Genomic DNA, 24,163 nt, shown 5'->3' with positions numbered 1-24,163 from the left:
AAGGGCAAGCGAACGAGGCGTTCTTCCAGTCTCAGTACACACAGTAGGCAAAATACATTGTGATGCCTGAAAGAAAGGTTAACTTGAAATTCTAATTTCCTATAAAATGAGATGATATCTGTGCCCTCTGCAAACAAATGGCTCTGGTCACACAATGAGTTGATGACAAACTAGGAAATAAAACCAGTGACTGTAACTTCCAATCTTCTGCTCTAACCAGTGGAAAAATGTAACTTGAGGATACTTGTGGATTCCTGTGGGAATGTGTAATAAAAGCTACAGCCTTTTTACCTACATGGTGAAGCTCTGTAGTAATCTGTAGCGCTATTTTTCTGAAAAGCTGTGTATTGCTTGCATGAAAATAGCTAATATAAGCTCATCTGGACAATGGTTATTACTGACTGTCAGATGAATTATTGGAAGGAAGCTAAATCAGTTTACCCCAGAATTCTTTTTAAATGAGATTTTCATGGTAACTATCAAAACAAATATCCCTTTTCTTCCGAAGTGAGCAAACTAGGAAGCTAGGTTCAGGACACCAAGGGATAACACTAGCAAATAAGTTTGTTTTCCAGCATTTCTGTGTGTGAGGTCTCAATTACAGACCTTGTTAATGTCCCAGTCCAACCTGGTGTGACCTGTGCACGATTCAGTGCTGCTTTGCCGCTTGCTAGGAAGGCAATTGACTGGGAATTAGGCAGACACAGGGACAGTTCTGCAGCCCCAGCTCTCAGGACAGCCAGATCGATTTGGTCTTACAAGACAGCCACTTGCTCACCTTACCAGCCCTCCTGGTGCCTTTCCCTCTCTTGCAGTAGCTGATGATGTGCACAAGGGCTCATGATACGGAGCCAAGCTGTCCTTAGCCACTGTTGACGGGAAGCCTTCCCAAAGATTAGGAAGGGAAGCAAGCTTAGCATCTTGGCCAACTTTCTAGGGCAGTTTTTCACGTACGCAGTGCTGAAGTATGCTTCTGTGCTGAGAAGAGTAGGCAAACAGATCCACCGTTACTACAGGTAAAATATTCACCTTGTGCTGGTGGCAGTGCTTTTCAGCTATAACCAAGAGAGGCAAACCTTTTTTGCTATGTTTAATAAGCCCCACAACAGCTATTTATAATCACAAACACAATTCAGTAAATACAGGTGAAAAAAAGGCTATCTGTATTAATACCAGAAAGCTTGACATGCTGAAGCAGAACAAAATCTCATTCTTGATTGCACCGAATCAAGTTTAGTTAAAAAGCACAAACTCTTGGGCTTGTGCCCATTTGTTTCTGCTCTCCCCTGATCTGGTTTTCTTGGCTACAGTGAATTGCAATGCGTTGGGTGACAGAGCGTGGGCAGCTGTTGCATCCTAACAGCCCAGCAAACCCTTGTGGAAGTCAAATGCAACTTCTAGCAGCTAATATTCATGCTCAACCTCAAGGATAATGTCTCTATCATGCTATATTAAAAAATAATTATTAGCAGTCTGCTGTAGAACAAGCTAATAAATCCCTATGCTCGCTCTCTCATTTTGGAAGTGTTTCATGTATTATAGAAACAAAGTAGAAAGAAAAAAACTTTCTCAACTGCAGTTTTGTATAGCTTTCTAAATAAAAAGCTGGCTTCTCAAGTAAAATAAATAGAATTTTTTGAAGCTTCTTTGAAGCTTTAATTGTAAAATAAAAAAATAAATCTGTAAACTGTATATACCTTGGGAAAAAAAAAAAGACATTTTCAGGATTCCAGGGCAGATCCTGTTTGTTAGTCTGCCTGATTAATTTGGGGCTCCTCAGGACTGTGTGCTGGCTGAATGAGAATTAAAGAATGTTTGTAGAATATAATCTGAAGCACTGTATCTTCTTCCCTTGCTACCATGGGAAGAATCTATATGGATGTTTGTTAAAACAGGCTTACATTTATGAAATTCTATACATTTTTGAGAACATAAGGATCTCTGTTTTTATAAACAGATTGCACTGGTATTTAATTAAAATAGCTGTTATTCAGGATAGAATTCTAATACCATTTTTCGTTTCTTTCAGAGGGAAGTGTAATATCTCCCATTTCTCTGACATATTTGCTGCTAGAGAGTTTAAAGCTCGAGTGGATTCATTTTTCTACATACTGGGCTATAATCCAGAGACAAGGTAAGTGAAGCGGCTTTTAAAGGCAACTTTTATGACAGATTTGAGCCTGTAGGAACAAAAAAACTTTGGAAGGGACGAAAAGCTAAAATCAAGTATGATGCTGATAAGGAGGAGGGGTGGAAGGGAATATGAAGGAGAAGCTACCTGTTCCTGCTAAGGGTATGTACAGGAGACAGAGATGACAGTGCTGCAGCAGGTCCTGATATTTGGTTGCATTTCTGGGTAAATAGCTTACTGGTTCAAAACGGAATTTCCTTTCTTTTTTTTCTGTGATTATCTTTTAGAAGTTAGAGACAGCAGGAATTTTTAGGGGTGTCATTGATTAAAGGCACACCCTGGAAAATACTTTGTAAAATACATACACTTCTAGTAAAGAAAAGTTAAGAAACAGTATTGAAAGCTTTTAAGTGTGGAAGTTCATGTTTTCATACGTGTATGTAAATGCCCATACCAGCCTTTAATCAGCTCTGCAGTGCAAACCCAGCTGATACTAGACTATCTTCATTATTTTTCAAGTCCAGATGCCAACTTTTTCATTTTTGTAGCTCTATAAACACAGAAGCCTTACAAATACTGTCGTAAAGAGTTTGCAGTCTAAGGGCATAGTTCTGTGAGCACTTGAGTAAAAGCTGAATAGGGCTCAGCAAGGACTGTGGCTGAATGCAGAATTGTTTCTTTCAATAGAGAGAATGTAATTAGCTTGTGGACCTTTGATTTTTAGAGATACTGTTGAGAGCTAGTGTTATTTTAAGTGGGGATTAGATAGGCATACAAATAATAACTATATTAATTGTTACATTGGAGATTAACAGTTTTTAACACAGATACAAATCTTCGTGCTTCAGGGCATAGGCAACCACTAACTGCTTGCAGTTGGGAAGAAACTGTGTGGGCATATGTAATTGCTTGGTTCTGAGGTTTCATGCATCTTATTCTGAAGTGTTTTTACGTGTCCCTACGTTTGAGACAGGATATTGAATTGAGTAAACTCTTTTAATTGATTCAGACTACATCGATAGCAAGTTGTATCACCACAGGTCCCTAGGATTGCCTAGGAGGCAGTCTTGCTGGTGTATGCTGCTGAGCTCTGAGGGGGAAAAAAACACCATGAAATCCTATAATGTTTGAAAATACATTATGTTCAAGTGTTTTTCTAACATCTGTGTGTGTTTTGCTGGAGCAGTCCAACCAGGTGAGGCACAGAAGAAGTTTGGCTCTCTGATACTCAGCATCACACTTGACCCCTGTTTTAACTTTGTCACTTTTCTCTGATGCATTTGGATTTTGAGAGAATGTTCAATGAACTCTTTGTACCGGTGTTCAAGTTGCTTTTTAATGAACGACTTCTTTGTGAAATGCCATTTATGCTGGAGTTGTTGGCACTTTTAAACCAACATTTTGTGTAGAAGTAGCTGTTAATTCTCCTGGCTATTAGAAAGTGACTGAGCCTGAAAGGATCAATGAAATGACAAAGCACAGCACTGAGTGATCAGCTAATTGCTCAGAGTAGCCAGCTCTTGAAATGTGGGCTTTTCTTCAGTTGGTTCCAGCCACATTTTTTGATTTTTTTAGCTCGTTTTTCTTGAGTGGGGTAGGTTTTGAAAAAGGGCCTGAGTTTAGGCTGCTTAATGATGTCCTGTGTTTGCTACTGCATTGCAATGCTTGCTGCTTTGACTCCCTACTTGAGATTTATTTGGCTTTTGGAAGTAGAAGTATTGAACCACATTTCATGATAACCTGCTGATGGCTTGACTATGAAAACAAAACTTCATCTTGAACTTGATCTGACTTTGTAGTTTAGTATTTTGTTTAGCATGGAAAGGATGGAAAATGCTTAAGGTTTACAATGTTGTGGGTAGGGATCTGAGTATTGCCTTGCACCCCCTCAGTTGGCCTGTGGAAATGTGGGGTAGGATTTGTTCTTGGAACAAACAGCCTGGAGCTGTGCATCGACAAAGATGCATTTCTATTTGAGTGCTTTTAATTTGTGTTCACTGTAAGATGCTCATGTGCTTTGCCAGGACTCCCAAATGCAGCTTAGTTGTGTTGGGAATCCAAACATTTTCTGTTTTCCTGGGTTCTATTTAAACAAACAAAACCAAATCCCCAAACCCTGGTGTGGTGCATGTGTAACAAAGGAGGCCCCTTTGTTCTGGGAGCATAAAGCAGAGCTTGCTTTGTCCTTTATTTTCTGTTTGGAAGCTTGTTGACTGCAGGTTTAGCCCAGGAAATACCAGCTGTGATCCTGTTGATGATGGTTCTGTGGTCCAGAGGGATCTGTACGACCTGTGTGCTTTGGGTTAGCTTTGGTCTTCACAGTGCATGCGAAGCTGGTGTTGTTTTACGTTTTTTGGGGAAAGATTGCATGCTATGTTTCTGTAATTCTTGCATCAGTGAGAAAAATCTGATATATAAACATAAAAAATAATCTTCAAGCTAGACACTGAGCGTTGTCACCTTGAATTGAGTATTACTCAAGCTAGTAAGCAGAATGGAAATAGTTCTTGGGTCTCCAGAAAGTGGAATATATCCACCACACACGTAGAGCCAGCTGAGAAAGAACACTTTTTTATGATGAGTATGTTAAAAATAATTAGTGTTTGCTGGGCAAGGGATATATTGGAGAAGGGAGCTGAGGGAGGGGACCTCTAAATCTGACAATGAATTATTCCATGAACAGGGAATCCCACTAAAACTTTTGGTTCTCCACATTGCAGGAGGAGACCAGGACTTCATCAGAGAAGAAATGGTTTCGTAGGTTTCTCAGCATTCTAATGATTGTATTCCATAATTGATTTGTTATTTTTAGTGTTGTTTGGAGGCTATGTTACTCTTTTGTTTGTATTTCCCTTTTCTGGTTTTGAAAATACGATAGATAAAAATTAATGCCAGCTGCTCGTTCTGAACCTCCCCTTTATTTGATTGGGATTTGGCTGCTTGGGCTGCAGGCTGGGGAGGCAGCAGAGCCGGCACTTTGTGTTGGGGAGCTCGGGTGGGTTTAGAAGCATTTTGAGGCATAGAGCATTGCTGTTGAGAAGCATTCGTGGCCAAAAGACAACAGCCCTAAGTATCACATCAGAAAACCAGTAGCCACAGCAGCTTGCAAGCTGTTGGTTTTGGCTTCTGAGTCACAACTGAGCTCTGCCTGGTGAAAGAAAGCGGCAAGGCTCTGGAGCTCCTGACCTTGGAGCTGCCTTTCCCCAGCTCACATCTTATCCCACTCTTTCGCCACACCCGTGGGTTCTTGTCCTGTCCCTAGCGTAGTGCCAGAGGGTGCTGATGCTGGCAAGAACTTATTTTTGTCTTCCTTTTGTACTGTGAGATCCCGAATGGACTGAGAGGAGCAGCTCTGAGCTTTCAGGCTCACGGATAGAGGCACGCCGCCTGCCAGCATTCATTCTGCTCTGCTGGTGTGCTGGCCTGTGGCAGGACATCAGCTGCTTCAGGAGGGAATGAACACCTTACGAGCTTCGTCTGACATGGGCATCCATAAACAGACATGGATTTTAATGCTCCTGAATTTTGCTATAATGAAATAATCAGATATTGTTCTACAAGCAGCATTCATTCATCTAGGAACAGGTCAGAACAGTGTATGTCAGCAAGTCAAGAAGCCAGGGTGGAGTTGTGCTAGTAGGGTTTGCAAAGCTTCCTCCTGAAATTGTCTCTTTTAGAGAAAAAAAAAATAAATATATATATATATATATATATAATTAAGAAATTGATACCTACAACCAAAATGTGGAGAGAGGCTGGGCAGGACTGCAGAGCTCTATTTTTCTGTTGGATCTTTTTGCCTTGGTACTTTTTAACAGTCAGAATATTTGGGTTCTGTCACTGCACGAGGTGCTGTGATTTGCATAGAGGGGGAAATAATCATTGAAATGTACCCTTAAGTCTCAAAGCAGAGCCTTAAATGAGTTCCCATTATGCTTACACTTGGTAGGCCATTATGGCAGTTTGGGTTGTGGTTGAAGACAGACAATTCCTGCAGCATATCAAGTCCAATTAGAAAAAATGAAAGGGGTTAGCAACTTGAAACACCACCAGGAAGATAGATAAAATGGGGGGTGCTGTGTGCAGGCAGCAGATGCCTTCTGTTTGTCTTAAGAAATCCAGGCAATCCAGAAGAAAAAGAAATGAATCCCCAAGTGCATCTCAGCTGTAGTCAAAATACTGTTGACTACAGCTGGATACTGTTGTACTTACGGTGTTCTTACTGACATGTGGTCAGCTGGTAAAGGCTGTGCAGACCTTAGGAGTAATTCTGTTTTTTTGTTTTTGTTTTTTTTTTTTTTAATTATTATTTATTTTTTAAAATTTTTATTTTTTCTAGGTGGTAGTTGGGTAAAACTTGATCAGTCTTGAGAATTGGTTGCCCTCCTCTCTTGCATCTTGAGTCCAGTAATATTTTTATAACGCGTGTGTTGATAGAACGCTGTGGGGTTTTTAAAGCAGTTTATGAAACCTAATTGTGTTTCCAAAAGTTGGAAATAGTCATGCTTAATATTAAAAGCTACAGGAAATTTTATATCTTTTTTTTTTTTGGCAGGAAAAAAAAAGCGAGCCAGGTCCTTCTTTCCTATGTATCATGGAACAGCTCCTTTGGCTGATGAATGAGCTTTGGTAGCATCAGACAGTTTTAGCAGAGCCTTGGTAGCTGAAACACGATAATGATGTTTAAATTATATTTGCAGGGCCCAGGAAGGAGCCTGATGGTTGGTGAAGGCTCCCAGGAGGGGCCGGGGGCGTGCAGTGGGCAATGGGAAACCTTGAGAGTGGCACTGGGATGACTTGAAGGGTATCTCACCAGATGACTACCAGATGAGAGAATTTGGGATTGTCCCGTGGCCCAGTCTGTTTTGCTTAATCTGTGTTAGTTTTCTAAAATTCAAAATTTAAGAAACTTTTGGCTCCTTCGTAGCCCCGCAGGGAATTCGGGCGTCTGCTCCGAAACAGCAGCAGAGATCCCAAGGGAAGCACTTCATGCCGCAAGGCACAGGGGTGTTGCTCAAAAACACCCAGCTCTGAATTTGGCAGGATTTGGCACTAATAAAGAGCCAGGTCCAAAGTGTGGGATGTGACAAGCGAGGCGGCTTTGGCCTCCCCTGCCTTCACCCCCTCCGGCCGGCTGGAGGCGAGCAGAGCCTCTGGGTGCTGCTCCCCTTCCCCGCAAACCAACCAGACACCAAACCCCGAGCTCCCCGTTGCTCTGCATCTGCAAAACCCTCTGATCCTCCTGATCCGCGTTACTTCTCGAGAAGCCGATTGCAAACTCAGGGTTAAAAAGCAAAAGCTTTTTTTTTTTTTTTTTTTTTTTTTTTTTGCACAGTGCGTCTGCGGCTGGGAGGAGGGCTCGGAGCAGCGGCGGCGCGGCCGCGTTGGCTGTCCCAGAGCCCCTGGCGAAGGCCCCACTTCCCTGCACGCCAGCTTGGCTTGCAGGAGCCGCAGCGGCGCCCGGCCCCGCGCCGTGTTTACGGAACCAGCGGGCTGCAGCCTGCTTGCGTGGGGAGGCGGCGTGCGGCCGAGGGAGGGTCACAGCACATGCTCAGTCCTGGCAGTCCGAGGGCGAAGTTTCTGCGTTCTGCGTGCGGGCTTAGGTCATAGCACAAGCTCAGTGAAAGCTCGCTGAGGTCTCGCAGCCTGCATGTGCCTCCATTTTGAGTTGGTAGAGTGGAAAAGGCAGAGTTTGAGCTCTTGACTAGGGGGTTCGGGAATACAGCTAAGCCCACCAGAGCCTGTCATAGTCATGGATGATCCATTCAGCCCCTGCAGGTAGGCTGCATCGCTCTGGCCTCCCCTAAGCAAACGATGATTATTATTATTATTTTTTTTTTGCTGTTGTTTGTGACTTCTGCAATGTTTCTGAAATCATGTCATTGCTCGTGCATGTTCCCCAGGACCCCGTAATCCCACCGGCTTCGCTGCGCAGCTGGGTCGTGCGGTGCATGAGGGCGCTGAGCGGGGGATCCGCTGGCTCAGGGCTGCATGGAGCAAAAACGCTGAAGCTCTTCGGGCTGGCTGTTTTATTTTTTTTCTCCCCCCCCCTCCCTTCGTGGTGCAGTTTTGATTTCGGTCGTGCTGTCTGCATGCCAACCTTGTGGCAGGGCTGGAGGGAGCTGCAGAAGCAGCCTGCAGGATGCAGCGTTCCCGAAGCAGCTGCCGGGGAGCGCTTGGGCCCGCAGCAGCCGGTGCAGGGAACATTTTGGGAGGCTCAGAGCCCGGCCAGCTGTGGGTGTGTGGTTCTGGGCACGGCCGAGGGGCAGCGAGCAGTCGGGTGTTTCCTGAAGGATTAAAAATCCAGGTAGCTAGCGTAGTTCTCCTTGCTTGTCAGTCACATGCAAATAGGACTCGTGCATCTCTGCCTGGAGAGGCTTCTCGCAGGGAAGCTGCAGCCCACAGCCGCCTTACCCAGCCAGCAAAATGCTCAGGGCTTTTATCCTGCTGCTGAGCAGGATGAGGACTGTTTAGTGTAACGATAACACGGCTGCAGCTGGCCCGAGGTCCTTGTGGGCTCACTACAGCCGGCAGTGACTTGTTGCTGCTCTGCGGTGGGATGCTCTGCCCTGCCCCACGGGGTGTGTTGGGGCAGGGGGCTGCTTCTGCTGGTGCGGGAGCACAGCCAGTACGGAGCTGTCAGGCTGGTCCCTGCTGAGCACGGTGACATCTCCAGAACCTGTCGCTGCTTCACCCGCACGGTGCGTGCCACCGGGCCTCCCCTCCTGCCCTCCTCAGAGCCTGAGGAGCGGGTGAGGAACCAGGCTGCTTAATTGCACCCACGTCAGTGCTGTGTTTGTACCTGAAGTAACGTTCCCTTTGCCATTTGTATCTAGAGAGCCTAAAAATCCAGGACGCTTGCTCAGCGTGGGTCGCTGCTGAGTTTTGGCAGTGGTTGAAGCGAAGTCGTGCCCAGTGCCCCTGAACTTGTCTGGCTGAATCACTTGGTAGTTCAGTGCTGTCTCCGTAGGCCGAGGCTGGGAAGCATTCTTATTCCTAATAAAGGAGCTGCTGGAGCGTGTATGGGAACATGCTGCTGCTGTGCAGGAGCACAGGGCTATGAGAACTCGTGGCTTTGCCATCTTACTCGGTCACTTACAAGCAGGAGTGAGTGCGTGGGGGGGTGTACAGAGCAGTCTGCTTGGTGCTGGTCCTCAGTGATCATTTGTGCATGCATTAAAAAAGGGTGTGAAGAAAAAACGCCCCTTGTAACTTGAAATGAGAATTTGGTCATGCTTATTTTTGACGAGCATGAGGTTACGTTAAAATGGCACAGGTGGGCAAAGCTAGAAACACCTCTGGGTTGTTACGAAACGAAACGCAATTGTCAAACCCAAGTGTTGTGTTTGGCAAAGCAAATCCTGCTGGAATGATAGGCCAAATGTGGTGTCCTTCGCTTAATCACTTGCACATGAGAGCTTGTGGATGCGGCGTTGGCTGTGTCAGCCCCCGGAGCCCCCTGCTGAACGATGCCCCTGCTGTCAGTGCTGGGCCAGTGTGGAATCGGGAGGTCCCTGCCCCCAGCACATGTACAGGGGTGTTTTTTACTTGTACTCTACTTGCTGCAGACCTTTGGTGTTTCTGAGATCTCAGTTCTCAAAAACCACCACCACCAAAAAACAGTAGGCAGCTTGCTTCTGCCTAAGCTACCAGTGGTGCTGGCAAGGTATTCAGTGTGCTGCAGGGCCCCCTGGCCTTGCTCAGTGTGTGGGATTGCCCTGCAGCTCCTGCTCACGGTGAGTTTTCAGGCTGTGGGTGCCCAGAGGATTTTCTCCAGCTGGGAGCCTGGTGCTAGGAGCTGCTTGGAGCTGCAGCTCTTTCACCCCACCCTGCTCGAAGATGTGGATTTATGAGGGGAAGTGCTTATATTCTGTCCTTTGGGTAAAGAAATGCTGGCCGAGTACTTAGCCTGAATTCTTTTTTTTTCTGGCTTCATTTTTGTTTCTTTCAAGGCTGTAGATCAGTAAGATGACCTCTCCCCCCCTTCCTTCCAGTTCTCTAGGCTGTGATTTGTTTTAATTAGAGCTTTGTATTTCCAGGTCAGCATGGCAGGATTAGAGCTGTCTTCAAGCTTGCTTTGTGCTTTGCATTCTTCATGCTCAGCACCTTTAACCTGTGCTGTTGTTCCCTCGTGTGTCTGTCCTGCAAAGAAGCTGGAGCTTGGTGTTGCCCAGCAAGCCAAGAGACCGAGCAGTAGACCTGGTCTCAATGAAGCATCATGGAAAGAAATAAAGCTGGCAGATTGCTGCCTGGTCCTGCTGTCCTGCATATACACTGCCTGTGCTGAAGAAGTGATGCTGATGCAGTGTGTTGTACAATCCAGTGGCAGTTATTTGTTGTGGGAAGTACGAAGGTATTGCCCTGCCATTTTAGAAACTGTACAAGGTAAACACTTCAAGCAACATAATTTCATGTGGAACTCATTTACATATTTACATCTCAGCGTAAGTGTTGCTTGTAAGCCAGTAACGTTCTGGTGACTCAGAACTCTGCGTGAGATTTTAGAAATTGTGAAAACAAACCAAAATTTTAGAAATGCAATTTTAGAAATCTCATGCAGACCAGCTAAAAGAGAACCTCAGATCATGCAGGGGTTTCTACTCACTCATTCTTTTGGCTCTGTGCTCAAAGCACAATGTTACCCACGCAGGTGACCCCTCGATGGAGAGGATGCTGGTGTCCTTGCAGCAGCCCCTTGTCACGGTGGCTCTGCCCCAGCCACTTCCATCGCGCCTTTTCAGTAGAGAAGGGTTGTGAGGAGCGGGTAGTCTCACTTCTCGAACTGAAACCCATTGCAAAAATAACATTATCTTGAAAAAGCTTTCCCTGTCTGACTCAAACTTCTGCAAGTACTTCCTTCCTCAAACAGCAGCGTGGATGCAGACAGCCCAGTCCTGCGCTTCCTTCAGGTCTGCCTCCGCGCTCAGCTGGCAGGTTGGAGCTTGTGCTGGGGATGGAAATGTTGGGACACGTTGGTTCATTCCTGCTTTAGATTGAGCAATCTCGAGAGATGTTCCCACATGAGTTTATTTGGCTGAAATACAGGTTTAATTTTTTTTCACTTGGAACACAAAATTGCTTCTGCATTTTTTTATTATAACCGATTACTGTACACTAGGGTATAAATGAAACTGAGGCTTACTAGAGGCTGAGTGCTAACAAGAATATTTTCTGAGCACTAAGATGTCTAGAAAAGAAATTTTTAATCTTGATTAAAAAAAAAAACTACGTTAAGACACAGGTGCATGCTGGGCACATGAAGTTGTGTAAATTCAGGTGAGATTTCTGATGGTAGGAAGCAATTGTTGGAACAAGTTAGCGAGCTGTTTAATCTGCAGGTTGAGATATTGTGTACCCGTGTACTGAGGGCGAAATCATGTGCCTAATCTTTAAGCAAGAGCTGCTGTTTGTTTAGAAGGAGGAAAGAAAAAGCCAACCGTGTTATTCTCAGGCGCCCAACTTGCAGGTTTGTGGTTCTTTGGTTAACGTTTGAATGTCATGAACTTGGTTGTTCCATGTGTGTTTTCACTGCGTGGCATGAGCACGTAGCTGGCGGAGGAGCCCGCCTGGGTCAGAGCAAGGATCTGTGCTGCTCAGGGGCCATGCGCAGGTGCCCGGGGAAGCAGGAAGAGGGCTGGGAGATGCTGCCCACAAACACAACGCAGCTCTAATTTCTGCTTTGCGTCGCTGTGCTGAAATGCTAGAGTGGTTCAGCGCTGCAGAGACGCCAATGCTGGCGAGCTCTGTGTCTTTAAAGGCAGAGCCTGCGTGCTGCTGTGCAAGGGAGGAGCGTGGCAAGGCGAGCTCAGTTTTGTCGTGGGGATGCACAGAATAAAATGAAACAACGTCCAGCCGAGTGAGCTCCTCGGTGGGATGCCAGGCAGCCTTCAGGCCCCACGAAGCTCTTTTATAACCAGCCGAAGTTGGCCTGCAGTAACTTCCTTCTCTCTGGTTTTGTCCCCCTAGAGATGGAGCAGAATGATCCTTGCCAGATGTTTTTAAAACTGCTTCTGAAGACTATTTTTTTAATCCGGCATATAGGAGCATTTGCTTAAAAGGATTTCTTTAAAACAAACAAAAACAAACAAAAAAGTCTTTTTCTTAAAACTTTCATAGTGACTTCAAGTTTTTACTTACTCTACAGAAATCACAAATATCCAGGAATTGCTTCTTGCAATTCTCAGGTGTCACACCTGAGTTTATATAATGGGTTATCTTGCCAATTACTTTTTGGTTACATCAGTGTAAAGTGCATGATTGCAATCCATAATTAATCTGTCTGAAATTGATGTCATCTCATCTGGCTCTGAATTTTGGTAATTTCTTTTTGCTTAGCTTAATAACTAAACCAAAATCTCCTAAGATTCAGTATTTAGTGCTAAATATTTGTATTCCTTAAAAAACAAAACAAACACAAGCCAACAAAAAAATCTGCGTATCCTACTTCTAAGCTGTTTTTCCTGCTGCAAAGAGGATGGGAAAAACTTTTTGGGAGGTCATTTGTGGCTGAGTATTTCCACTTGTTTATAAACAGCCTTCTGCTGAAGTGTCCCTCTGGCTTACAGATCCCCTCATATACAGAATCGGGAATGACTATGCCAAGAGTGGTTGAAGAGGTAGCGCAGGAAGCTGTCCTACATGTGTGGTTTGGGCTGATTTGTACTTAATTGTTTTAAACAACAGTAGTATCAAGCTGTTTTCACCTTGTCTGAGCTGTGGCTGGCTGCTGGTGGGTGTTTTGGAGAGGCGGTGGCAGCACAGTGCGTGGTGGGGAGCAGTGAGTGCGTGGTGGCTGCAGCAAAGTGCAGCTGAGCCATGGACCATGGGTGGGTGAAAGCAGCTGGGGAGGTCCTGGGGAGGACTGCAGCTGCTTTGGTGTGGCTGTTGCTCAGCATCAAAACCGCGCGATTACTGCATAGCTCAAGTCTTGCTGAACTTTGGTGGCTTAAAAAAAAAGGGAAGCGTGAAAGCAGCAGTCTCTCAATTTGAGAGACAAATTTTGGGAGCTGTCCCCAAGCCTGCTGGCTTCAAGGGCTGCCCTGGAGCCACGGCAGGGCCAGCACAAAGGTAGGACGGTGCAGAGAGGCACTGCACACAGGTCTGCAAACACATCTAAACCACCTTGAAACTCGGCAGAGTTTTGCTGGGTATTTCCAGCCTGGAAACCAGCAGCCTGAGAGCGTTTGGTGCTGCAGATCCTGATCCTGAGTCGTCTCAAAGCCAACCTCAAGTGTTTCGTGGTAGCTCAGTCCCTCTCCCTTGCCTGTCAGGAGCAGGGGCTGAGCCAGCTCTGGTGCAAGCAGTGCCCAGCACAGGTAGGAAGGCAGGTGACTAACGGGGCTCAGCTTGTTTCTCTCCTGGAAGCCACACGGGAGCTGGTGTTGGCAGCCTCCCCTGTCCTCCTCCTTTCCACAGCCAGTAAATGAAAGCCCTGCACCGCCCTGTGCTGCCTCCTCTTCCTTTCCCTTCCTCACCCCTGAACCACCATCTCTTGGCAGCGCTGCTTTTGGCCTCGAACCGCCAGCCTCCCCCGAGGCTTCGGATCAGGCCCAAGCGTTCCTGAGCTCAGCATCCCCCAGCTTCACCCCGCTGCTCTGCTCCGGAGGCTCCTCGCCTCCTTGATATGCAGTCGCAGGCTTCCATCTCCTCTCCGAGCAGCCCCTGTTTACTTTGCAGAGCACAACGTTGCCATGGCAGCGGGTTACTTTTCAAAGGGAACATCTTGTCATTATATTTAATCCACTGCAGCTGAAGAGGACTGAAATATTAAGTTGTTGTTGCCATGGATACTGCTTTGTTACATCCGTTCCTTTTGTGTCAGATTTCATACTCGGCGTTGGGTCCTCTTTTTTCTTCCCCGCCGAATAAACACGGGGCGCTTCTCCATTATTCTCGTAATTGCGCGCCAGCAAGATAATTTAGCTTCCAAGTCTACGGCGCATTTTAGTTTCCACAGGGAGAATTTTCTGTCCATTTGCAAACCCATTCCCGGGGAGGTGGGAGCTGCCTGCAAAGCGCTCTGCAGGTCGTGCGCCCTCGCCGAGCCATCGGCTCCGTGCGTGGGCCAAGCGAGCTCCCCGCACAGCAGCTCAGCCCGTACCTTGGGGGACGCCTTTGGGGTAGAAATATAATCAGGCAATGTGAAACAAGTGATAAAAAGGCACACACAACAGTTTCTCTCCTGGCACGTTACTTGCACGTGAAGAATCGCGGTCGGACAGCCGCGAGTTTTCCCAGCGAACTCCGCACAAGCACTACTATGAGCACGGGTCCCAGCCAAGGTTTTGCTTTTATCTTCACAGCTACTAACAGGATGCTACAGCATGTGCAGTCTTGATTCTCAGATCCTTCATTATTCATATTCAGTGTGATGCAAATGAAGGAAATGGGAGTCGGGGGATATTTAGATGTTTTTTTTCCTACCTACCCAGAAAGCGGCTTTACCTTTCTGGTAAAACACCCAACCGATTTGTGCAGCCTTTGGCTCGTGCGAGGCATTGTAGCTGCATGGACATGTCTCAGGTTTGGCTTGCACTGACTAGTAGGGAGGTGCACGGCTGTAAAATGGATTCTGGGAATCGAGGAAGAGCATCAGCATTTTCCTGGCGGCTTCCCCTTTGTTCCTTACAGGGACAAATCCCGACACCTCGTAGCTGTTAAAAAAAAAAAAAAAAAAAAGTGCATCACAAGATTTCATTTATAGCTCGGTTGTAGGTACAAAATGGGCTTTCTGCTTGAGTCATTTCTCTGCATAACCTGAAAGCCAGAGGACGGTGTCAGCTCGCCTTGCAGAAGCATCCATGGGAGCAAAGGGCTTTGACACGTTCTCCCTTTCGGGAGAGTTTGGCACGTGCAGCTGCAGCGTCGATCAGCTTCCCAGGGAGGTGGCGTTGTGTAGGCATCGGGACATGAGCCTGGCTATCCCAGAACCTGTTTGGAGTCCTGTCTGACAGGCCCCACTGTCACCTTGCCTTGGCTAAGGTCCCTTAGATCTGCTGCTGCAGTTTCCCCACCTATGAATAAAATTTCCCAATGGTCAGCACGCTCAAGTTCAGTTCCATACACGTCTGCAACGTAGCTTAACGGGCTGAGATGAAAATGTTCATAAGGGTATGCAAATGGTCGTGTCAGAAAATCCTCTGGTTTTATCTTGGGATGATACTTAATGCTTTGCTTGGTAGCTTGGCAGAGGGCTGGCGGTTTCTGGTGGTGGTTTGAATTTCTATGGTGTAAAGAAAGCTGGTTCTCTTGGTGGCTTATGATCACTGTGAGCGTAGCAGGGCGAATAAGAAATCCTACAGAGCAGCAGCTTACTTGTCAAATGATGTCATTAGTCCTAAAAAAAAAAAAAAAAAAGTAAATTGCAAGATGAACTCAACTTTGCTGTGCCAGATTAAGGACAGTTCTTAGGTTTGTGCGTACCCTCCTCCTTGCCAGGAGGGGAAAAGGGTTAAAACCCTACAATGGAAGATGTCTGTTTAAGTACGCACAACCTGGAGGCAAAGAGCAATGTTGGTCTCGACCCTGAATTTCTTTCTGGTCCTTAATACTTATTTTACAGGCATCTTGGAGGGCGATGGAGGTTTTCTGATGGTAGCTGTGTTCAGTACCCTGAGTACCGGTGCTGAGGCACAGATGCTGTTGTGGACTGGTGAGGTGGCTCTTGCCAAGAGCAGGGCGAGGAAAGAGTTGGCAGCAAACGAGTGCCATGGCTTAAAATAGCCGCTGGGCAAGGAGTATTCCAGTAAATCATTTTGCTGGTGTGCCTTGCTGCTCATATGGTAATCTATTTTAATACAGAAAAAGGGTCAAAGGGCAGGCCTTAGTGATAAAGAGTTTTATTTATCCTTAGTCAAAAATCTCATAGGAAAAATAACTTCTGCCCTGTCAGATAGCCTGGAAGAAATGGTATTGTTACTGCAGGTTCTGGTAACACAAGGCTCTCTGTTCAAACGTTAATAACACAAATGGCTTTTCTTTAAAATATTTTCTTTTTCCAAATGAAAATGCCCATCACGGTGTCCATAAGGAACATGTTATTTCCCTTGTATTTTTCTGTAGCTTAGCGCTTTGCGTGTTGATCGCGTTACTTTAGATCTGGTGTTGAAAGAAGCAATTAATGGATCATCGCCCTCGTAAAAGTCAGAGGGATGCTCGCTGGAAGGCGATGCTCTGCAGAGCAGGCTTTAGAGCTGGCTGACTCAAGCACCAAGCAGTTCAGAGCTGTAAAGAACTGTAAAAGGGCTTTTAAAGGATCTCGATTAGAAGCCAGCATTTTTTCTATATTGCGTGGCATCTAAGATTCAAACAGAGGGCGATGTGCATCCCTTCATCAGCTGCCTGGTGCTGTCTGCTGCTTGTGACTTCAGATCACACTAGGGAATTACCCTTGGTTCCAACAGTGTGACTAAAACCTTCCAGACTTGTCCCATTGGTTTTTATCATTTGCAGTGTGGCCTGTAATATCCTGAGTATATTTTTTTAAATAATTTTCGCTTCTCTTCCATTGTCATTGTAAATGCAATGACAAAAAAATGCAGACCATAATCCTGAGTTTCATTAATCATACTTCGTTCTCATTGCTGGTTTTTCTTTTTGTATTAGGAGGCTAAACAGTACCCAAGGTGAAATCAGAGTTGGACCCAGTCATCAGGTAAGGGATTCTGTTTGTATTTTAATAGCTAGAGGACGTGGTTCTTGGCACTTGATCTGTTCAGAGGACACATTTAAAATTGTATGCGCTCAAATACTGTGAATTTCTGAGAATAATCATGAGTTCCCTAGAACTCCTTAGCTTAGTTAATGAGATTAATCTGTTAAGTGTTGATATTTGAATGATTTTTACTAGTGAAAGTGCAGTTGGATCGATTCTAGACTCAGATTGAAGGAATCTGAGTAACTACTGGAAGTTAAGAAGGAAAAAAAACAGCTGTTGTTGGGCACATTCTGGAGTTAAAAATGAATGCATTCTCAGCTGATTTTCACCAAACAGTATGTTAATTGACTGTATAAAACAAACAAACAAAACTTGTTTTGGTATTGTTTTCCAGTTGTAGTCAAAGTAGATGTTTTAATTTCATTTTTGTGGTAAAATTGTCAAGTTGGTAGTTTGTTACCGATGGCATTTGAGGTCCCTTTCATGAATCAATGTGTTTGAACAAAATGGACTTCTCTTAGGAGTAAAAAAGCATCAGGTTTCCAAGAAAAAGATTACAAACTTGAAAGGTAGGGGAACTTAAAACTAACAAAAGATTTTCCTGAACAGCAAATCTGTTGAGGTACACCTATATTTTTATGCTCATCTCTTAACCCAGGACATGGTGTGTTTAATTGTGCCTGTTGTTACAGCTGCCACCAATTTAGAATTCGCTTTGAATTTGATTTCCCTCTTCCATTTGTGACTGTGCTCTTTCTGGTGTCATCTCTGTGGCTCTGCATTTCCTCCTTGACCCATGCTTTCATTTGCAGCCTTTACATGCTCTCTTCATATTTTTACATGTTAAACAGACTTTGGGCAACAGTGGCACTAGAGTCAGTGGGGCCGTTGTGTGTTTAGTTGTTCATCAGTTGTCTTAAAATGAAAGCAGTGTTTGTAATTAGAGCAATTTTGACAGCTGCTAGGGGTAGACCTTTTTCTAAATGCCCTCTTCATGCCCTACCATGTTCTAACAGCACCATGACGTTGTCTCCTACTGTCAGGCAGGGTCCTTGCCCTTTTGTCCTGCATAATTTTGACACAAAACAGCTTAAATTCTTTTAAAATAGCATGGTAATTCTGGAGGATTATTGAAATACAGCTCTTACATCCATACTCTATAGAAGTTGCAGTGTAGTATTTTATTTTACTTCCCAGGAAGTTTTTAATGGAATTAAAAATAAACAACAACTTTCTGATGCTGTAAAGAGAGGATAAGCTTTAATTTTCAAGATGGAAAACCCCAGTAGTATTGTTTGTTTGTCTCTGAGAAGTAAAAATAATTGCAGGTTCTTAAAACCAGTGCCTTAATTCATTTGGGCTGTTAAAATTTGAGAGATCATACCGAATGTGTTCAGGCACTGGGAAATAGAAGATATTCCTTCTGTCCTTCATGAGCATGGGAAATAATCTGCTCTTACAGCATTAACAACTGTTCTGGTGGATTTTTGGTGGATAGCTGGCTTGTAAGGCCAGGGCTGTCACTGGGAACAGTCTCCTCTGCCTCTGGGGCTGCCTTTGTACCATCCCACCGCTGGATTTTTTGCATCCACATGATAAATATTCATCCAGACTCCATTTTCAGTCTTGTTAAACAACTAGTGAAAGTCAACGTTTGTGTAATTTAATCCTTGAGGATGCTTTGTATTTAGAGGAAAAAAGTTCTTGTCAATTAAACCTGTATTATTCTTTCTATTAGTCATAATAAGAGTACTATAAATGATACTTCCAAAACAACCTTCGTTTCAAATTGTCATGTAATGTTTTGGCAGGTAGTAATCAGCTGTGCTGGAAGATATAATTGCCAGGTGCAAGTCTGGATGGAGAAAAATAGCATGAAGGAAGGTCCACAGTTACCGAACACTGCTAATTTTTGCTGGCTCACTAGTTCAGCATTTTGAAGTTGCACAGTTCTTTCATTATATGCTGAGCATCTGTGTTTCTGGCTAGTGTCACCTCCGACAGGATGTATTCTCATCCTGTTAATTAGTGTAAGGTTTAATCTTATGAGATACTGATGGTGGATTGCAAGTTTTGGCTAGGAAGGAAGGTAGGAAGTCGCATTGAAGATTTTTGCTGTGTTGTCTTGCAGTCTCATTCATTCGATGGAAGGTGTGTGAACAGCCTCTGCTATGCACAGAGCTCTGTTAGCTCTGGGTACGGGCACGCTTCTGCCTTCCTGAGAATGAGTTATATGCAGGAGAAACCAGAAACATCCCCATAATAACCCTGAGGTCTGATAATTTAAGAAAAAGGAAGGCAGCAGAAATCATGCGTTGCAGAGGGTACAGGACTGCTGTTTGTTTTGATGCAGATGTTAGACGACTGCTTGTAACAGCAAGTAAAGATGCAAGTGGAGCTGAATGCTTTGGAGAATTGCAATTATTGAAGTTCATGTAGGGAAGAGGGTTAGTGGGTCTCTACTGAATGCTATTCTCTGGAAACTTCTGGCTAGCAGATAACCAGAGGTTTTTGAAGAGAAAGTTGCTCTTAGGAGGAGCTCAGGTAATACTGAGCTTGTTCCTAGGGCACACAAGGATGAGCATCAGTTTGTGAAAGCCCCTTGGTTGCTAGAAGGAGGTTGGTAGCATGCAGAGCTCGCACAGAAATCGATGTCCTCGTGGTGTGATGCCTGCTCATCCTTTTCCCGAAGAGAAGCTCAATGACACAGCCACTTTCCCAGGGAAGAAGTAAAATAAAGTACAGATTAAAGAGCAGAACATGAAAGACATCTGAACCTGTGACTTGTAATTACTGGTTATGTATAAACGCTGCCTCTCAAATATGTTTAGTGTTGTAAGTATAGGAAGTAATTATAGGGCTTAAAAGCTGTTTCCGAAGAGGCTCTCAGCTATCTCATCCCATTGCAGTAGATGACTAAAGATGCTAATTGGGTCTCTGGATACAGTGCAATGCTTCCTTAGAGGCAGGGTTCATTCCACTGAGCTATCTCACTTTCAGGTAATTTCTTTTTCTCTTTGGATTCTTAATAATTTAAAGAGGATTTTGTTAAAACTTAATGTCAAATGTCTAATTTTTTTTTTAACTGAGGTATCAAAATAAAACACATGCTAGCCATATTCTTGTTGTCTTGTATGGTTATAGCAGTATGTTTTAGCCTGGCAAGGAGGAGTTGTAACAGCATCTTTTTGACAAATGAAATCTGTTTCTCACAGTAGGTTGTCGAGCAGTATTTGATTTTAGTATAGGTGAGGACTATATATGTGGTTCAAAATGGCTTAAATCCACACTGGCATTTCTGCAGGCAGGATTGCACGTGGTATAAATATAGAAGGGCTTCACTGCTGCTGGACTGGGAAGTGGTTTTAATCCCGTGTGACTGGCAGTCAATGAACTGCCCTTTTAGAAGGCCTACTGGATAAAGTGGATAGATCTTCATGACTCAGTTTCCCCATAAACTTCCAAAACGTGGATCTAATCTCTTCACTCTTTGTTCCACAAACATCTTCCGTCTATGAGTTGGGATTATTCCAGAGAGCTTACAGACTTTGGTACTAATAACGTTTGTGCATCCTCTTAACATTGACAACTGCAATGACTGTATGAACTCTTTTTTTTTTTTTTTTTTTTTTTTTTTTTTTTCTAGGCTAAGCTTCCTGATCTGCAGCCATTTCCTTCCCCAGATGGTGACACGGTGACCCAGCATGAAGAGCTTGTGTGGATGCCGGGGGTCAACGACTGTGACTTACTCATGTACCTTCGAGCAGCAAGGTAATTACAGCCAGCATGCTCCCCGTGTCTTTAGAGTGCCCTAGCGGACATGTGGGCTGCCCCCTTGTGCAACAGTTGGCTATGGTCACTCCTTCCTACTATTTTTTTTTTTTTGGTTTAGCATGGCAGTCAGCTGGGTAAATGGAAGTGTTCAGTCCAATACACGGATGCGCTGGTTTGATGATGCTGGGCGAGCAGAATCACTTTTCAGTTATATACAGAGTTTTAGTATGCCTGCAAGATTAATTAGATAAAGAAATATCAGACTTTTACACTAGTGGGCCTCGTAATTCAGAATGTGAGTATATGAATTATTTGTAGCTTGCAAGAATTCAGAGATGTTGGGAATCTGCAGTTTAAGCCAGCAAATAACAAATACAAATAACGTAATTAAACTACATTTGCAATAACAAGTTTGTTGTCTCTGGCAAGACTGTGCCCTCGTGCCTGTAGGTTACATCTCCCATAGTCCCAGTCACGCTATGGTACTACCGCAGTGCAGATTTTTAATTAAGGCAATCCGCTTTGCATTGAAATTATTTCATATGTTGAGATGACTTGGGTCTGTAAAAAATGGTAGCATTCATGCGGTGCCTCACTTTACTTATTTATGCAGCTTTGCAAGGCCCTGAAATTTGTGATTTAAAATGTAAATGTACTATTTCTGTATTGCATGATGATGATGATTGCATGATATTGCATCAACCAGAAGCTGAAGAATTTAAACTTTTTTCCCCTCAAACTCTAAAGGAGCATGGCAGCTTTTGCAGGCATGTGTGATGGAGGATCCACAGAAGACGGTTGTGTTGCAGCCTCCCGTGATGACACTACGCTTAATGCACTCAATACAGTAAGTATAAGGAGCTGCTGTACGGATGAACTCTTTGCATTTAGTTCTTGACTGCTTTAAGCAAGAAATGCATAAAATATTTAGGAGGTAAAACTGATTTTGGGATGACACCACTAGTAAGTCAGTAGCCTGGTCTATAACAGCTTTGTTTCAAACACCACCTAGGTTTCAAAGACCTAAACCTGCACTGTTCACTCTAAGTTCACTAAAAATCTAATGATAATCTTTGGGGTGATGCCTTTAAGATTTGAGCATGTGTGAACATTCAGTGTAGCAAGCTGCTCAGGTCAAGCCCACCAGCTGGAAGGGTTGCTCGCTCAGCTGACACCTGCCCTGGCCAAAGGTGCTTTCATTCAGTCCAGCTAGCTGCTGTGCTTAGGAAAACAATCGTTATTTCATCTCAGGGCACTGAGTTTTCCTTCTATATATAGTGCTCTGTACGTGGTAATGACTGTCTGAAGTTTTTCCCACATGTAATTCAGCCTTCATTATTAGTATTTAGCTGTGTGTATGTGCAGTTCCCTTGCATAAACATAATGTGTGTAAATAAACTGTTACTGAGTGGTTATATAGATGTGAGTGTATGTTCAGATGTTCACACGGTTGCAGCGCAGCCACAGTAACTGTTTTGGGGAAGGTGGGGGTCACTGACACCCGTAGATCATGATACATGGAATGGTGTTTTAAGGTTCAAGTTGAAACAACCTGTCTGTCATCCCGTGTTCCTCAGTAGCAGAGCGAAATCTCTTGGCTTTGTATTCCCCAGAGCCCTGTGGGCAGCTTCTGGAGAGTTGTGGTGGTAGTGACTGTAAGCTGACCTTTGCATCTTCGTTGTTTCCTTCCTCAAATATAATAAAAGGAATTAAGTGTAAATGGTCATCTGTTACTCTGAAAAAACACATGGACAGATCTGCTGACTTTACTGACAGTTCTTGTTCTGCCTCTTTTTATGCCACCTTTTTTATGCACAAAACGTATCTCAGGGGCTTGAACAGTTGAGTTCAGGAGCCACGTGAAGATCATTGCAACAAGGAGTGGGTTATCTGTTTAGAGGTAGTACTGTAGGCATACTGGTCTTTGGTTTTATTAAAGTGAGAGGAACTGACCTTATCAAATTAATCACATCTATTAAATATCCGTTACTGATTCTTTGCTCTCAGTAAATCATCTAATTGCATGAAACTTTTAAATGCTTCAGAACATTAAAAGATGGTCTCTACAAGCTATAGGCCAGTTTGTAACGGGTTAAGTCCATGATTAGGTATATATAACTTGATATCCACACTAAAGTTAAAATTCTGGTATTCTTAATGGGAAAATCATTCCTGATGTGAGATTAGCTTACCAAAAGCACTTACCTTTTGTTTTTATATCCATTTCTGTCTGATTACATGCCTTTCAAGGGCTTGCATCAGTTTTTGTCTGGTTTCCTGCAGCACAGGAGTAGGACAGCATTAAGACCTAAAATATGCCCTTGTAGTATTTATACAGTAAATGGCAATAGCACTTCCATTCTGCAAAATTATTGAGATATAGTCAATACACTTGCATGTTTAACCAGCTGAAATCCAAGATGAAATTTTGTACCCAAATTAAATGCTTGTTCTCACTTCCAGATCTGCAAAGTCAAGTGTTATTTCTCAGTTAGCTTCGCAGCGCACTTCAGAACCGAGATGAATACATAAATCTTACTCCTTTGCTCCCTTTACTTAAGGCAAACCAGCGTGTTAAAGATTTTTATGCTGTTGAAGAATTGCAGCTAAGTCTGTATTGCACATCCGCTTCGGTTTCTCATCTGTTTTACATGTTATTTCCTTCCTTTCCCTTGGGATGAATGCCATCTGGTTCTGGTGTCTTACCGCTCTGGAGTATTCTAAGTTGTTCCCTGACATCCTTCTTAGAGACTCAAATCTCTGCTAAGGCCAATAATCATCAAAGAGCTTTTGGAATTGGAATTTCTTTCCTCTTGTCATCTATAATAAAAGACTACTGCAGAAAATTCATTTAACTTCACTGCTTCGCTATCGACTTTAATTAGCCCCTTTAATCCCTTGGGAGTTTATAGAGCCTGTAGTTGCACTTGTAGGCTTCTTGCATCCAAGACTTTGCTTCATCCTGATACGTTTTTTCTGTTCTTCTGATTCTTTTTGTATTTCTGGCACACATCTATTTTAGAAAATTGGTGCTGATTCATTTTCTGAATGGGGGAGGTTTTCACATTTGTGGAAAAAAAAGCACTATGCAAACTCTTAATGCCAACAATACATTGAAGAAGCTGGATTGTTTTGTGTCAAAAATACTTTTAACTGTTGTTATCATGGCTCCCGCCACGTATCACATCTTAATGTGTAACAGCAAGACTTAGCCCCTGGTGTTCTTACAGTCAGCTCGTGTTAACCTTGCCTTCTTCTTCCAAGTTTCTCTTGGAAATCTGGTGGTTCATGTCCTCTGTGTTCCCCTCTAGGCTACTTTCTCTCCCTGTATTGATACCGAGTAGTTCCTACTGAGCAGAGCTCCTGAATGTGGAGTGTTGGATGTTCTTGGAAGCACCATCTGGAAGGCTTGACCTGAACTCAAAAGCCCTTAGATGTCCGTAATGGTCGTTTTATTCATGTTGCAGAACTCTACTCTGTGCACTCCAGTTGGGGATCTCAACTTCTAGAAAGCAGTGAAAATATTTGCCTCGCTTCCTTAGAGTTTTTCTAGGGAAATGTTTTCTTTCGAACAACAGTTCTGTCAGACAGCGGGTTTTAAG

General features: G+C 44.0%; 1 protein-coding gene across 4 annotated transcripts in view; it reads left to right on the top strand.

The window, feature by feature from the left end:
- RERE (arginine-glutamic acid dipeptide repeats) overlaps window positions 1-24,163 on the top strand; it is a 222,542-nt gene that overhangs the window by 117,635 nt on the left and 80,744 nt on the right. For 3 of the 4 annotated variants that reach the window (XM_032201344.1, XM_032201342.1, XM_032201343.1), the window contains exons 6-9: window positions 2,030-2,134; window positions 16,736-16,784; window positions 20,434-20,558; window positions 21,309-21,408. In XM_032201344.1, coding sequence (XP_032057235.1) covers window positions 2,030-2,134; window positions 16,736-16,784; window positions 20,434-20,558; window positions 21,309-21,408 — 379 coding nt within the window. Of the gene's footprint in view, window positions 1-2,029; window positions 2,135-7,749; window positions 7,910-16,735; window positions 16,785-20,433; window positions 20,559-21,308; window positions 21,409-24,163 lie in introns of those variants that run through there. The other variant, XM_032201345.1, reaches the window with a different exon arrangement.

This window comes from Aythya fuligula, chromosome 21 (assembly GCF_009819795.1).
Source record: "Aythya fuligula isolate bAytFul2 chromosome 21, bAytFul2.pri, whole genome shotgun sequence".
Classification (NCBI taxonomy): Eukaryota; Metazoa; Chordata; class Aves; order Anseriformes; family Anatidae; genus Aythya; species Aythya fuligula.
Note: the sequence above shows the minus strand (reverse complement) of the source record. Positions and strands in the feature narration are given on the sequence as shown.